General features: G+C 49.2%; 1 protein-coding gene across 1 annotated transcript in view; it reads left to right on the top strand.

Moving 5' to 3' along the window:
• Window positions 1-13,878, top strand: part of PKNOX2 (PBX/knotted 1 homeobox 2) — a 248,570-nt gene that overhangs the window by 193,990 nt on the left and 40,702 nt on the right. Inside the window, exon 5 of the mRNA XM_023534735.1 lies at window positions 11,832-12,003. Within this exon, the coding sequence (XP_023390503.1) occupies window positions 11,832-12,003 (172 nt within the window). The remainder of the gene's footprint in view (window positions 1-11,831; window positions 12,004-13,878) is intronic.

The following is a 13,878-nucleotide window of genomic DNA, read 5'->3' as shown; positions in this document are numbered from 1 at the left end:
CTCTTGTTTTCTTAACTGTGAAAAAGAAAATAGTAATAACGAGACTAAAATTAGATCATATATGATAATACCTGACACACAGATCGGTGTTTGCTAGGTAGACTGGGGCAGGCTAGGGTGGGGTGGGGTGTTTTAAACGTGAGCCAGCGTGTGTCCCTGTGGCCTGCTTGGGATGTGAAGGCGGCTGGTGCATCAGGAAGGTGGGATCCGGAGTTTGGGTCATGACTCTGGACTTATCTTACCTGGGTTTACCTTCTGGCTTCACCACTGAGCACTAACCCTTTCTGGACCTCATTTTCTCATCTGTCAACTATGGCTGGGGGAAAAAAAAAAGCATTATCTCGTCACCAGATTCTTCATGAGGATTAAATGAGGAATGCATGTAAAGAGCTTGGTAAAGAATCTGGCATATGGTGAGCACTCTGTAGGTGTTAGCTGCTATTAGAAGTTTGGTAAAATGCAAGCAGGGGTTGGTCAGGCTAGAAGGTAAGTGCTGAGAGGCAGTGCAGCAAGAGGCAAGACAGGAAAGGCTCCCAGTGGAGTGGTCTTCACACCGCAGTGCAGTTAAACGTTTCCTGAACTCTGTTCTGTGTAAAGCATTGTGTTAAGTTCCAGGAGGGGTTCTGAATAAGGAAGACTTGGTCCAGGGAGTGGGAGAAAGATGGCATGGAAACTGGGCACATAGGATGGGCTCAAAAAAGTATTTGTGGAATCGATGGCAAGCCGCTGGCTCACAGCGCGGTGTGGGAGAGCTGCACTGCTTTTCTCAAGGGAGGGGAAGCCCAAGGGAAATGACAGCCCAGCTGCCTTTCCTCGGGCTGGGCTGGAAGATGGGGTGAGAGCAACCCCTAGGTTTGGGGCTGGACGGAGGGGCGGGTCCTGTTGTGACATTCCTCTTTAGCAGCCGCCCATGCCAGGACACTGGGAACTGGCACTTCCTAATGAAGTGTCTTTGAGGGAACTCTTCCACCTCGTGACCATAGGGTGTTCTGGCTGCACTGAGTTGACTCTAGGGCTTAACCCTATGCCTTCCTTGGCATTTGTGCTTCGTCATTCCTAGAACATGCTGGGCGAGCTGGCCTGAGAATGGTGTGGGAGAAGTTCAGCCATTCCAAGCAGAAAAGTCTAGACCAGATACTTCTGGGCTAGGTTCTGGGAACAGATGTTCCAGGCTGCATCCTGGGCTGGGCTTCATGGGCTGAGGGCTCTAACAGATACTTCTGGCTTTTTGAAGCAGGTAGATTCACTGGCATTGGAACTAACATCTCAGCTGTTGACCGTAGTCAGGGGAGTGACCCTGCAGGAGCCATAACCTGAAAGTAAAACCATGCTCAGTTCTCCCCCAGCACTTGGCAAAGCCTGTTCCCTGCCTTTCCTGTAGGCATCTAAATACCCCTGCCCCAAGCCCAGCCTCCACACATGTCGTCACAGAGGCTGCAGCTGCCGTGTCCAGGGAGCAGGTGTGTTCGAAGGCAGTGGGTTCTACTGCTCCCACAGCTCACCACCTGGCCTAGGCAGAGCTGAGAAGTCCAGGTACCTGGCCAAGACAAGACAAGGCACACTGATACGGGATGCGGAGCCTAGAATCCCGATGACTTTCATCCTCACAAGGTTGTGTTAGGATTAAAGGAGATAACCAATCCTAACAGCGACAGCTTTTGGCATGTAGAAGGCTCGCAATGAATGGTGGCTCCATTCATGAGTAGTTACTGTGATAAGTACTAGACCGGATCTGCCCCCTTGTCAGAGGGAAGACAACTTCCTGCTAGTATGAGTTGGGGGGCGATGGGGGAGGGGAGGAGAGCCAGCAAGTGGAGGTCTGAGAGCTCAGATGGCCTATGACTTCTCACGAAGGCTGCACGAAGCCAGTCTTGCTCTTCTGGCAGCCATAGCACCGTTCCGTTTTCCCAAGCACTGGTCCATTTTGTGGTCAGGTGGAAAGGACATAAGACAGAGACTTCAGTCTAAGTTCTGACTCTACCCAGTCATTTAACCTCTTTAAATAAGCTTTCCTCCCCGACCAGGCAGGCGTCAGTGAGAACATGAAAGATCTATAAGAACGTTAAAGCTCTCTCCAAATGCACAGAGTGTTGTTAGGAGAGAAGGTTCTTTGGGGAACTCATTTGATGAGCAGAGATTCTCTTGGGCTGCAATGGTCCTGATGCTCGAAGGGTAAACATGTCACTTTGATTCAGTGACCCCAGGACACATATGACTCAAGGACAGTAGAGGAAAAAAAAAGGCGAGGGGGGAGGATGAAGTGATCTCAATAATGGTTCAGAAATACTACATGGGAGGAGGGAAGAACACAGATTTGGAGTTTGGATACCCAGATTTAAATCTCAACTCAATCACTTATTAGCCCGATATGATTATTTTACTACATGGCGTTTGAGTTTGCTAATCAGTAAAATGAGAATAATAAGAATATTGGGTGTTTAAATGCAATAAGCACATGGAAAATCACTTTGTAACTTATAAGGTGCCATCAAACACATGTGAGCATGTGTTTAGTCACTGCCAGTGACCAAGGCACAATGGACAGAGCTCCCTTTTACACAACAGCCCTTGGCGACTGGCAGAATCTCTGGTGACTAGGAGAGAAACTCTGACTACCTCTCACTGGCTACCTAACCTCAGGAAAGACACTTCTTTTTCCTATGCCCGAGTTATCTCTTCTTAAAACGAAAGGGCCAGTCATCAAAAAATTAAGAGATAACAAGTACTGGCAAGGATGTGGAGAAAAAGGAACTCTAATGCACTTTTGGTGGGATTGTAAATTGGTACAGCCACTATGGAAAACAGTATGGAGAATCCTCGGAAAATTCAACTACCATATGATCCAGCAATTCCACTTCTGGGTATATGTCCAAAGGAAACAAAAATACTAACTCGAAAAGCTATCTGCACCCCTATAAAAAATGAGGTAATCTTACCATTTGCAACAACATGGATGGACCTTGAAGGCACTATGCTGAGTGAAATAAGTCAGACAGAGAAAGACACTGTATAATCTCACTTACAAGTAGATTCTAACAAACAAACTAACGAACTAAAATAGAAAAAGAGATCAGACTTGTGTTACCAGTAAGGAAAGAGAAAATTGAAGAGAGGTGGCCAAAAGGTACAAACTTCCAGTTATAAGGTAAATAAGTTCTCGGGATGTGATGTACAGCATGGTGATTCTGGCTGCTTGATATACAGAGAAGTTGTTAAGAGTGTAAATACTGAGTTCTCATCCCAAGGACAATTTTTTTTTTCCTTTTTTCTTTTCTTTTCTTGTATCTATATGGACAGATGGATGTTAGCTGAACCTATTGTCATAATCTATTCATGGTATATGTAAATCAAACCATCATGCTGTATACCTTAAAGTTACACAGTGATGTATGTTAATTATTTCTCAATAAAATTAAGGGAAAAAAGAAGGGACTAGACATGAGATCCTACCAGATCTTAAGTTTTAGGAATTTTGTATTATTCTTGCCCTTACAGACTAGCCTTAACAATCACTGTTGAGAGTTCACATTTTTTAAATGTGCCAGAAGGAAGGGGTGTGTGTGTGTGTGTGTGTGTGTGTGTGTGTGTGTGTGTGTGTGTGTGAGAAAGGAGGGGACAGAGTGGACTGTGGCCGGCCTGGACCCCACACTTGCCAGGAATAGACCTGTCCTCTACCTGGGGGAGGAATGCCAGTTGGAGCCCCGGTACCCTAGCAGACGCAATTCCAACTTAGCAACAAGAAGTCCTCTCCAAGGCAACCCAGGCTAACACACCACCCACTGGGCAGGACTAAAAATACACCCAAATGGTGTCAACGTCACACCTGAAGTAAAAATATACCCAACCAGGAGCTGCTGGCTTGTTCTCCTCCACCCCACTCTGCTCTCTCCATCTGGAGCCTTGGAGGGGAGGAGTAGATGGCTGGGCGAGCACTTCCTTTACATCGCCCGCCTCCCTCTAGGACCCTGCCAGCCCCTACCCCACATACTCCCCTCAGGAGCCCAAAGAAGCAGGTCCTTTTGTAGCAACTGTGTCTAGAAGCTGCCAGATGGCACTATCTGATGCGAGCATCGCAGTAGGAACGGAATCTGAACCGAAAGAACTTTAGGATTGTGTCTCAGAACCTTCATTCCCATAGTCAGTGCTTCTTCATTCATTCATGCATCCATTCCCATGCATTGATTCACCAAATAGTTACCGATCCTCTGCCGTGTGCCAAATTCTGTGCTTGACCTCTGGGAATTCAAAAAGATACGATGAGATCATGGACCGGAGCAGCTCACCATGTAGTGAGGAAGACAGATCTGTGCAACAACAACTATAGTTAGTAGAATTTAATGTGTCGCAAGGGAAATAAAAATAAATTCTTATTGGCAGTGCTTTTTTGGTTAAAAAAAAAATGAGGTTCTGGGTTCTGATAAATTGTATGTTGCCTCTTCTCCTCTTTCTGTACCTCTATTTGATTTGGCATGTGGGCTTGTTTTCCCTGCCAAATGAATCAGTGGAGATGAGAATATAAATTGATTGGAACGGATGGTGTCAATGTTGCTCTGAATAAAAAAAGGTGCCCACACACCATTCCAGGGAAAAGGAACAGCTTACTAAGTGCCAGACACTCTACATGCTTCTCCGTTTAATCCTTGCAATCACCTGCGTGGTCGTGGTGTTGTCCCTGTTTTAGAAAAGAGGAAACTGAGGCTCAGAGATATTCAGTAACCCGCCCCCAAGTCACACAGTTATGTGACTCCAAAGTCTATGCTTATTTCAGACAGCCCCGTGTCTCACCCTAATTTGGCATGTGGTCCGGGTGGAAACCTGAAGCATTTCTGAGGGGTCAGAGGAGGTAATGATTCCTCTTGCTGGAGAGACCATCAGGAGAGCCTTCGTAGAAGGGATGACACTTTGAGCTGGATTCTGAGGATGGTTAGAAGGGACAGGGAGAGATACAGGAACAGGCAGTTCAGGGGGAAGGACCAGCAGGAGCACAGGGAGTCCAGTGTGCCTGAGCTGGTGAAGACGAGCAGTGAAGATACAGGGGCTCAGGGCCACCTGCTGTCTGTCCTACCACAGTCTCTGCTGAGTCTGTCCAAGAGAAACACTGAAAAGAAAGCCAAGGCCACATGGTGAGGCACTTGGGTGTTCATCTGCGGGTGTCGACTTGATTTCATCAGCATCCAGGAGAAATTTCACAACAGTTCTCAGAAGGAATACTTGTCATGGGCCTCCTAGCCGTGAATTGATACCCAGGAAAGGGGCAGGGGTCCGTCTTGGAAAGTGGCTCTAGGATGTGATATTGTCTCTGATTCTGTGATCCCAGTGACCTCTGACCTGGGGCACTAGAAATAAAGGGTCAAAATTCCAGGCCGTGGGCCGAGCTCTCAGGGCGATGGATCTTTGGCAACCTGAGACCTCCACTGTATGTGTCTGTCAGTGGAGAGTCGGTAGGGGAGCTGGAGAGCCAACCTCGTTGCTGCTTGTCCCACTTCGCCAGCCATCAGACCGATGTCATCGGCAGCAGTCTGACCCAGACCAGGCTTGTGGTCCCACTGACTCATCACTCAAAATCTCTACCCAGAAACTTTGCTCTCCTACCATATATTCCACCCTCTGGATTGTCATCTATCCTCACCCAAGCTAGGAAGAGACCGGTGGCTCTGACTCCCCCTCCCCCGTTCCCATTGGAAGAAGCAGCCAGGGCTCAGGGAGGGGGGTGACACGGACACGGGCCTCTCCTGTCCACCTCCCACCCAGCCAGATGAGGCTGGGCTGTGAGGTGAGGTACAGGACAGGCCTGGGGGCTCCAAGGTCAGTCACAGGGAGAGAAGGTGGACAGCCAGGCAAGCTGCCACACACTTGGCTGGACCCATAATTGAGGTCTGCAGTCCTGGCCAAGGTCACAAGGGAAGGGATGGCTGAGAGGCTCAGAAGTGATGGAGTGGCATGACTGTGAATCACAAAGTTTATCACCCAGAGAGAGAATCAACACTAGTGTCTCCCCCTGAGTGTGAGCATCCCCCCCAAGGTTGTGGTGCTCTGCTTCTAAGTACCTCTTCTCTGTCCCCATCTCTCTTGTTCTCTGCATCTGAGCCTCTCTAAAGCTCTGTGTTTTTGCAGTTCTTTTTCCTGTCTCCGCTTCTCTGTTTCTGATCCTCTAAGCAGGAAAAATATTTTTTTTAAAAAAACCCATCTTTTAAAATCTGGGTTGTCCAAGGAGAGAGGAAGGGAAGCAGAAAAGGGTCCTCTTGTCTTTTCTTGAGTCCTTTTAACAAAAGGAAGTGAGCCTTAGCCTTATAGTGGAACTGTAAGTCAGCAAGGAGCATAAGAATTACCAAGAAGTTGTGGTCTCCATCCCAGGCGGTCTTTGAAAAATGTTAGGGGAACCCATTGGGCCAGTTTACATTAAGGACATCTGTCTTGAGGTGGAGAGGGCAGAAACGGGCTGTGCCAAAGCCTGCCTGCCCCAAGGATGCTCTCAGAAACCTAACCAGAATGCGTGCGTGGGTGTGGGGGTGGGGAATCACTTTACCCTGAAAAAGAACTGGTGCTTGAGCGAGGGGTCTCAGTCTCTCTGCTGCTATAGAGACAGTGAAATTCACCTCCACAAGAGCGCCAGTCAAAATGCTGCCCAGTTTGGGGCCAGGGTGTGTGAGAACGCTCCCATACATCCTGGCCCCAAACTGGGCACTCTGGGACGGTGAATTTGGGTGATGTAGAAAACACAAAAGCAGAAATGTCAGAAGTAATTAAACCAAATGATGGCTTAAACCCCTGTAGAAATCAGCACATCCGGTTTAATCACCTTCTTAAGCTAGCGCACGGCTGAGATTCTGCAGAGAGGGGTCCTTTCTTTCTTTGGATCGTTAACGGAAACTGCGTATCTTGAGCTTGGTTTTGGTTCACATGCTCCTGGGGAGAGGTGATGAGGGTAGGGTGAGGGTACGGACTCAGAGAAGAGAAAAGAAATAATAAAGTGTTATTTGAGATCATCCCTTCTTGCCCTCTCCTGGAGCCACGCGTCTCTCTCTGCTCCTGGCTCTGTCTGCCCTCCCAGCACCCAGGCACAGGCACAGTGCTGAGTGTGCTAAATTAGGCCATTAGAGAAATTCATTTCTCTTTATTAGTCTGTGTCAAATCCTTTTTATTAGTGGCTGGAAACGACCTCTCTTCTGCAGTAAAATGTCATGCCAGTTCACTCCTTTTATTTGTTCTGCACTGACGAGGCTCAAACTCTCACTGAATTGGTGCAGTGAGATTTATTTCTTCCAAATTTTGAATGGCTTAAGAGAGATTGGGGTGGAGGGGGCGGTCAGGCGGAGGCGACATGGAGGAGAAGAGGGGAAGAGATCGGAGAGGGAGAAGGTGAGCTCTTATGGAGGTCAGATGTCCTTGGCTCTTTGGAAATGAAGTCTAACGGCCATCTTTCACATCTTGTTCATCACTGTCTGGGCACTGGAACCAAGTTTCCGTATGCCTGCTTCTAGCCTCCGAAGGGACTTGATCTGCAATGAGAGTGACCTGGACAGCAGCAACAGGAATTCCTTAAAACCCACTTTACTTGGACAAACTGAAGCTCGAGGGAGGCCGAGAATAACAGAACCAATATCCCATGCCTCTTTCCCATCCATGCCTGGCACACACAGGGCCATTCGTGTCCCAAGTGACTAAGATGCCCAGCTCTCAGGGTCCCTGCCCTATTCACCCCACCCCGCCCTGCCCCAAGCCTGCAGCAGGGGATGCTGGAAAGGGCTCCTTGAAGATAGCTGCCAGCCTCATCTCCAACCTTATGGGGTGATGTTGGAGGGTAGTTTAGAAATACAGGTCAGCCCTTCGGCAGGTGTAAACTGGGCAGCTGGGAGAGGGGCTGAGTACTGGGCTGGGAGCAGCCTTGGAGAAGCACATGGCACGACGGTAGTCATAAACCCTGCTGCGTCATTGGGAAATTGAGCCTGTTTCTCTGGGGGTGGCACAAAGTGTCTCAGTAGCAGGTAGCAGGTAACAGTTTGGGTTTATGGAGGGATCCAGATGGACAGAGCATGGTTGCCACAGACAGCCTCACTGCCCCTGGCTGTGGTCCGTATGAAAAGCTGTGACCAAGCTCAGATGCCTTCTGAGCTCCTAGGCTCAGGGATCCAGGTGTTGGTGAAACCAGAGGCGGGAGCCTGGAGAGGGCAGGGTATGAGAAGGGATGATTTGGGAGCTGATTGGCTCAGGTTGGGAGGGGCTGAAGAAATGCAGCCTTGCCGGCATCGATGAAGCCTGCTCGGTGCTCCATGGGTCCTTGGTTAATTTGGGGGAGAAGAATGAAAGCATTTCTTTCTTTCTTCTGAGAGATAGCAGAAGCCATAGAAGACACCCCCAGATACGTCCCTTCGCACGCACACGCACGCACGCACGCACGCACACACACTCACACACACAAACATTCTGGGGAGATCTGACATCTGGAAGGAGAGGTTTATAAAAAGGACCCATGCTGTGTCTCTGCATAGAAGGTGCACATAGTTTCCCAGTGCATATGTGGCAACGCCTCCGCCATCCCCACCCCCAGACCCCGAAAGCCCAGCTCTGTCTGAGACCTGTGATCTGACTCCTGCTTACCTCTTGCACCTCTTCTCCCTCCATCCCCTTCTGCCGACATTGCTCCAGCCCCACTCGGCTGGATTTTGTTCCAGCAACATGCTGAGCTCATTCTTATCTCCAGTGCTTTGCTTTTTCTCCTGTTTGGAATGCCCCTCCCTTGTTTTTTTTTTTACATGACCACCTCCTCATCACTGGAGGCTTAATTTAAATGTTGCTTCCTCAGGGAGGGTCTCCCTGACCACACTCTCCTCCCTATTAGGGCAAATCCCTATAAGGGCAAGGACAGTGGCAGAGGTGACTGCCCCTCTCTCTCCACGTCAACTCTAGTGCTAGTAACTAGGGGATGCAGTCACTGGCAGATCCTTCTTCCCCTACACCACACATCATTCATACTGTGTACATAGAACATTCAATCCCCACACAATCGTACAGATAACACATGGCACATGCATACACACTGCTGGCAATAGAAGGCATATATATGCACACTGTATTCACATAACAGAAAATCTGCACCCCAGTCCCGTACACACAACCCATGTGCATACATACTCCAACACTGTGTGTGCACACACAATAAAAATGCACAGAACAGCGTTCTTACACAACACTCACACTGGCTCTTGTTGACAGGTGCACACGCGTACACGTGCACGCACACGCGCACGCGCGCACACACACAGACACACACGCAGACCATCCCCTCTTCGTTCAGCAGCTGCCCGCCCTCCCTCCCACCAGTGAGAAGGGAACCAGCGGTGACCGGTGGGGGTGCGCCCCGCCACCTGGCACGGGGCTGCGGATTATTAGTTCCTGGTAATTTAGTGCCCTTGTACAGAGTCGATTTGTGCCTTTCATTCCTAATTGATCTAGTGGCTGTTTAAATGGCAGCAGGCATCTGTTGAGAGTAGGAAGGTTCATCAGGCGCAATAATTCATAACACCGTCTGGAATTTGCCTTTCGTGTCCCTCAGCTAAACCACTGCAGGCTCTGCTTAAATTACAGCCACCGAGGCTTTCTTTGGTATTCCACTCAGGGCCAGGAGAATCTTGCATTAAACTGGGATCAGGTTAGATTAGACTATAATATGCTGCAGTATTAGTGGCTGCAAATGAAGACTTATACTGGAGTTTAACCCTTTCACCTGGTTTCTCTTTGTCTTCAGCCGGATGGCTAAGCGAATCCATTGTTTTCCCCTACCAGCTTCCAATGGGGGCTGAATAGATCTTCTAGAGATTTGGGGCTGCAGATGGGCCACCCTCAGATATTGACCCTCTTTTCCCTTCAGACTATAAACAGCCTGCAGCCTTGGGGCCCAGCTGCTTACCTGTCAGCTCCCAAAACATGGGTCGGGAGGCAGTGTCCAGGGCCAGGCTCCACCAAGCCAAGCAGCTCATCCAGAGTAGGAATCTCTCTCCCCCGACCCCTACTACCCCTGAGCCTGAGTAGAGTGACCAGCAGGTATGGGTTTGAGGGTGGATGGGGCTAAGTACTTTCTGTCTTTTTGCCTAGAATGATTCGAATTCCAGAATGAGACGGGCTGGTGGGGTTCCCCATCCACCTACAAACACTGTGTGGGTTGGATGCTCAGTCCTTCTCTCAGCGTGTTTAATCATCGTGTGCCGAGATGGGGAAAGCACAGTCTGTTTTCCTTTTCAAGCCTTATCGTGCTTTCCAGTATGGCAGCCACTAGCCACATGTGGCTATTTAAATTAAAATAAGGTCAAATTAAATAAAATTTAAAATTCAGTGGCCTAGGCAGAATAGTCATATTTTAAATGTCTGTTGGCCTTGACTAGTTGGTGGCTACCATGTTCGATAGCAGACATTTTAGATGTTTCCATTGCTGCAGAAATCTCGCTGGACGATGTTGGCTAGATGACCCCCTTTGGCAGAGGCCTGAGGGCCAGGCCCGACACACATGCATCCTCCTGTCCCAGCAAGCAGGGCTTCATCAAAAAGGAAGAGCTAGATTTCAAGGTCTCAGGAGATTGAGGAAAGAGATCAGTGAGGGATATGCTGATGCTTTTTGGGGACCACCGTAGGAGGAAATGGGACTCCAGGGTTCAGTGTCAATAACCCATACAAACACATGCACACACACTGGGAGTTAAGACATAGCAGTTCACACATGCTGCAGAGAAATAAGAAGGATATGCACTTATACGCGCACATAGGCACGCACATATAACATACATATTTTCGACAAATACTTATTGAGATCTCCATACCTCTCCTAGACTCTGGACAGACAGTGATGAATAACGTGGGCTTCCTTCCTGCCCTCATGTAGCTCCCAGTCTAGTGAGGAAGGCAGGTGATAAAGCAAAGAGCTCAGGGAGCCATCGTATAGGGCGGGGGAGGGGCAGTCGAGGGAGCTTCTCAGAGTGGGTGATGTCTCAGCTAAGACCCACAGAGTCAGTCAGGTAAGCCCTACAGCTTATATAACACGTCACAGTACCACACCACGCACCACACACACTCACGTACGCTTCACTCCCTGATTCACCGTCAGTCACCGAATATTAAATGCCTGCTATGAGCATGCAGGACAAGGTCCTAAGGATACGGCGATTATCAAGACAGGGACAATCCTGGAGGAAAATGAACCAAAAAATGAAACAAATAATCATTTAATTACAGATGTGCTAAACGTGCGATGATGGAAAAGTGCAGGGCGATGTTATTCATGTAATTGGGTGTCTGACCTGAACTGAGTTGGCTGAGAGATGCGGGACAGACAGATGGAGACACCTGTTCACCACGTGTGGATGAGAATTCAGGCTCACACACATCCCCTGTATACACTCGCAGACACACAGGCGCTGCCCCTCAGCTGGCTCCAGACAGCCAAGAATGGGTCTGTGACCAACCATTAATATTCATATCCAGGACTTCTCTGGATATTTCCCACATTTCCTTCCTGGGTTGACCTTGAACCCAAAATGGACACCTACTTCTCTGAAGTGTTATACCTGTCACTAATCAAATATCCATGCAGCTAATATGACCCTGTGGGGAAGAACAGAAGTCCTCGGAGGCCCCAGGAATGGGAGACTTAGATCCTCCATGCCAGGGCATGACATGCTGCCTGCCATCTAGGCTGACTGTGGGGATTGGGGGCATTTTGAAGGAGTGGGACCTTGGGAGAAGAAGTGACAGGAATGTGGGAAAGGGACCCTGGTGGCTTCTGAGCCCAGCAAGCAGCCGGTCTCTGTGCGCACATGTGTGAGCTCTTGATGTCCCCACAGGCACCCTCTTTTCCCGCTCCTGACGCTGCTGTTTGAGAAATGTGAACAGGCCACCCAGGGCTCTGAATGCATCACCTCCGCCAGCTTTGATGTGGACATCGAGAACTTTGTCCACCAGCAGGAGCAGGAGCACAAACCCTTCTTCAGCGATGACCCAGAACTGGACAATCTGGTAAAGACCCTCCAACCCCCACCCCGGCTAGGGTCTTCCTCCCCTCTGATCGCTTCCAAATGCCCTAGAAATGATGCGTTCGTTCAACAAAAATGTTCTGTGGCCACTGCGGGGCAGGCAGCAGATGCACCTTCTAGCAGCTGAGAACCATTTTAAGCTCCTTAAACCTAGAGCTGCGTGCACAGGTTACGCTGCCGAAGCTCTCCCCTCCTCAGCACACTGGGGCGCCACTTCTTACGGTGCAGATAGGAGGAAAGGAGGGTCATAGCGCCCAACATGTCTGTGGTAGCGGTTCTGAGGGCTGCAGTCCTGGAGTGTTAGTAAATCTGTCAGGCTGCTCAGAGAGGAGCCGATGGCTGGTGTACTATGGTGAGGAGGATGAGGCCATCGGCGTATTCACACGCATCAGTAGATAAAAAGACCTGGAGACACAGTCACGCTGAGAAGGAGGCCAGCAGATGTCCCGTCCATTTAGGGGGACACAGTAGATCAGGCTCCCAAACCTAGTTTGCCGTGCAGATCATCACTAAAGCTTTTTAAAAGAATACATATTCCTGGGCTCCGCCACCTGGAAATTGTGATTCGGTAAGTCTGATGGGGCTGTGAGTCTACACGTTTAAAAGTTTCCCGGGCAATTGCAATCATCAAGGTTTGGTAATCCCCAGATTAGATGGCTCCTGAAATTCTCATCCAGCCCTGGGAATTCTGCTGAGAGAGAGAGCAATGGAGAGGCTGCTCTCTGTTCAGTCATCATGATCAATGGTCGTCCCGAAATTTTTAGCCACGATTCTTGATTTTTTTTCTGTGGATGGATTACCCAGATTATGCATGATAATTTGGAAACTCTGCAAAACTCTCCTCCACAAATTGATTTTCACAATGCTGACCGCTCGCATCCAGAGGTTAGCCGGTACCTGCTCCCAAAAGGGAAACAGAAAAGCAAATGTGTCTCCAAAAAGAAAGAAAGAAAATGTACACACGCACACAGAGTGCACCCACAGAACAAATTTCAATGACTTAGATGTTATTCTGTGCTGTGAATTATCCACCCACTTCTTCTCTCAAGAGTTGAATATGATATTTATGGAGTCCAGAGACCTGCCAGGAGAGCCCACCCTGGCCTGGAAATATGTGAAGTGTCATGATGGGGTGACATTTAGAGAGGAAGCAGACCTTTGCCGGAGGACAGCACTGGCCCGTCAGGAGTGTTAGTGCAGATGTCTCAGAGCCCCAGACCCACCTCTGTTCATCTCTGTCCTGGCTGGATGGAGCAGCCACACTTCCCAGAAACCCAGACAATAGTCTCCCAGGCCCCCGGGAGAGCTCTCGTTGAGCAGGTCCCCAGGTGGTCAGACGGTAATTGCTGGCTGGTCTGGCCCCGCCCTGCTGTTCAACTGACCAGGACCTTGGCATTGCAGCCTTGAAGCAGGTCTTCAGCACCTACACCCACAGGAGCCAGGAGATGAGGCCAACATTTCTGTGGGAGCTGTAATGGCCCTGAGGTGTCAGAGCCCTACCTCCTGACTTGACACACAAAAAAACTGAGGCCTGAATTGATAGGAAATACCTAAAACCAGACTGAGTAATGTGAAAGAATTTAAACCTTCCTCAGAGGTAGGAGTCCTGGGAAAATAAACCTCACACACCTTTCCCACCACCACCCACCAGGTGAACTATGGAAGACCCACCAAGGACAGCCTCCTATTCTAGTACAGCCTGGAAAATGCCCAAAAGTATTCAACTCTGTGTTCTCCCCTTGCCAACACTACCTGGGTCTCTTTGAGTCTGTTCACTCAAAGAATCAGATTTCCTGATTCAATCCAACAAACCTTAGTTAAGTGTCTGCTAAGCGCCGAGCCTGACCTAAGGATGTGG

Source organism: Pteropus vampyrus, unplaced genomic scaffold, assembly GCF_000151845.1.
Source record: "Pteropus vampyrus isolate Shadow unplaced genomic scaffold, Pvam_2.0 Scaffold130, whole genome shotgun sequence".
Lineage (NCBI taxonomy): Eukaryota > Metazoa > Chordata > Mammalia > Chiroptera > Pteropodidae > Pteropus > Pteropus vampyrus.
This window is presented reverse-complemented; position numbering and strand designations above follow the sequence as displayed.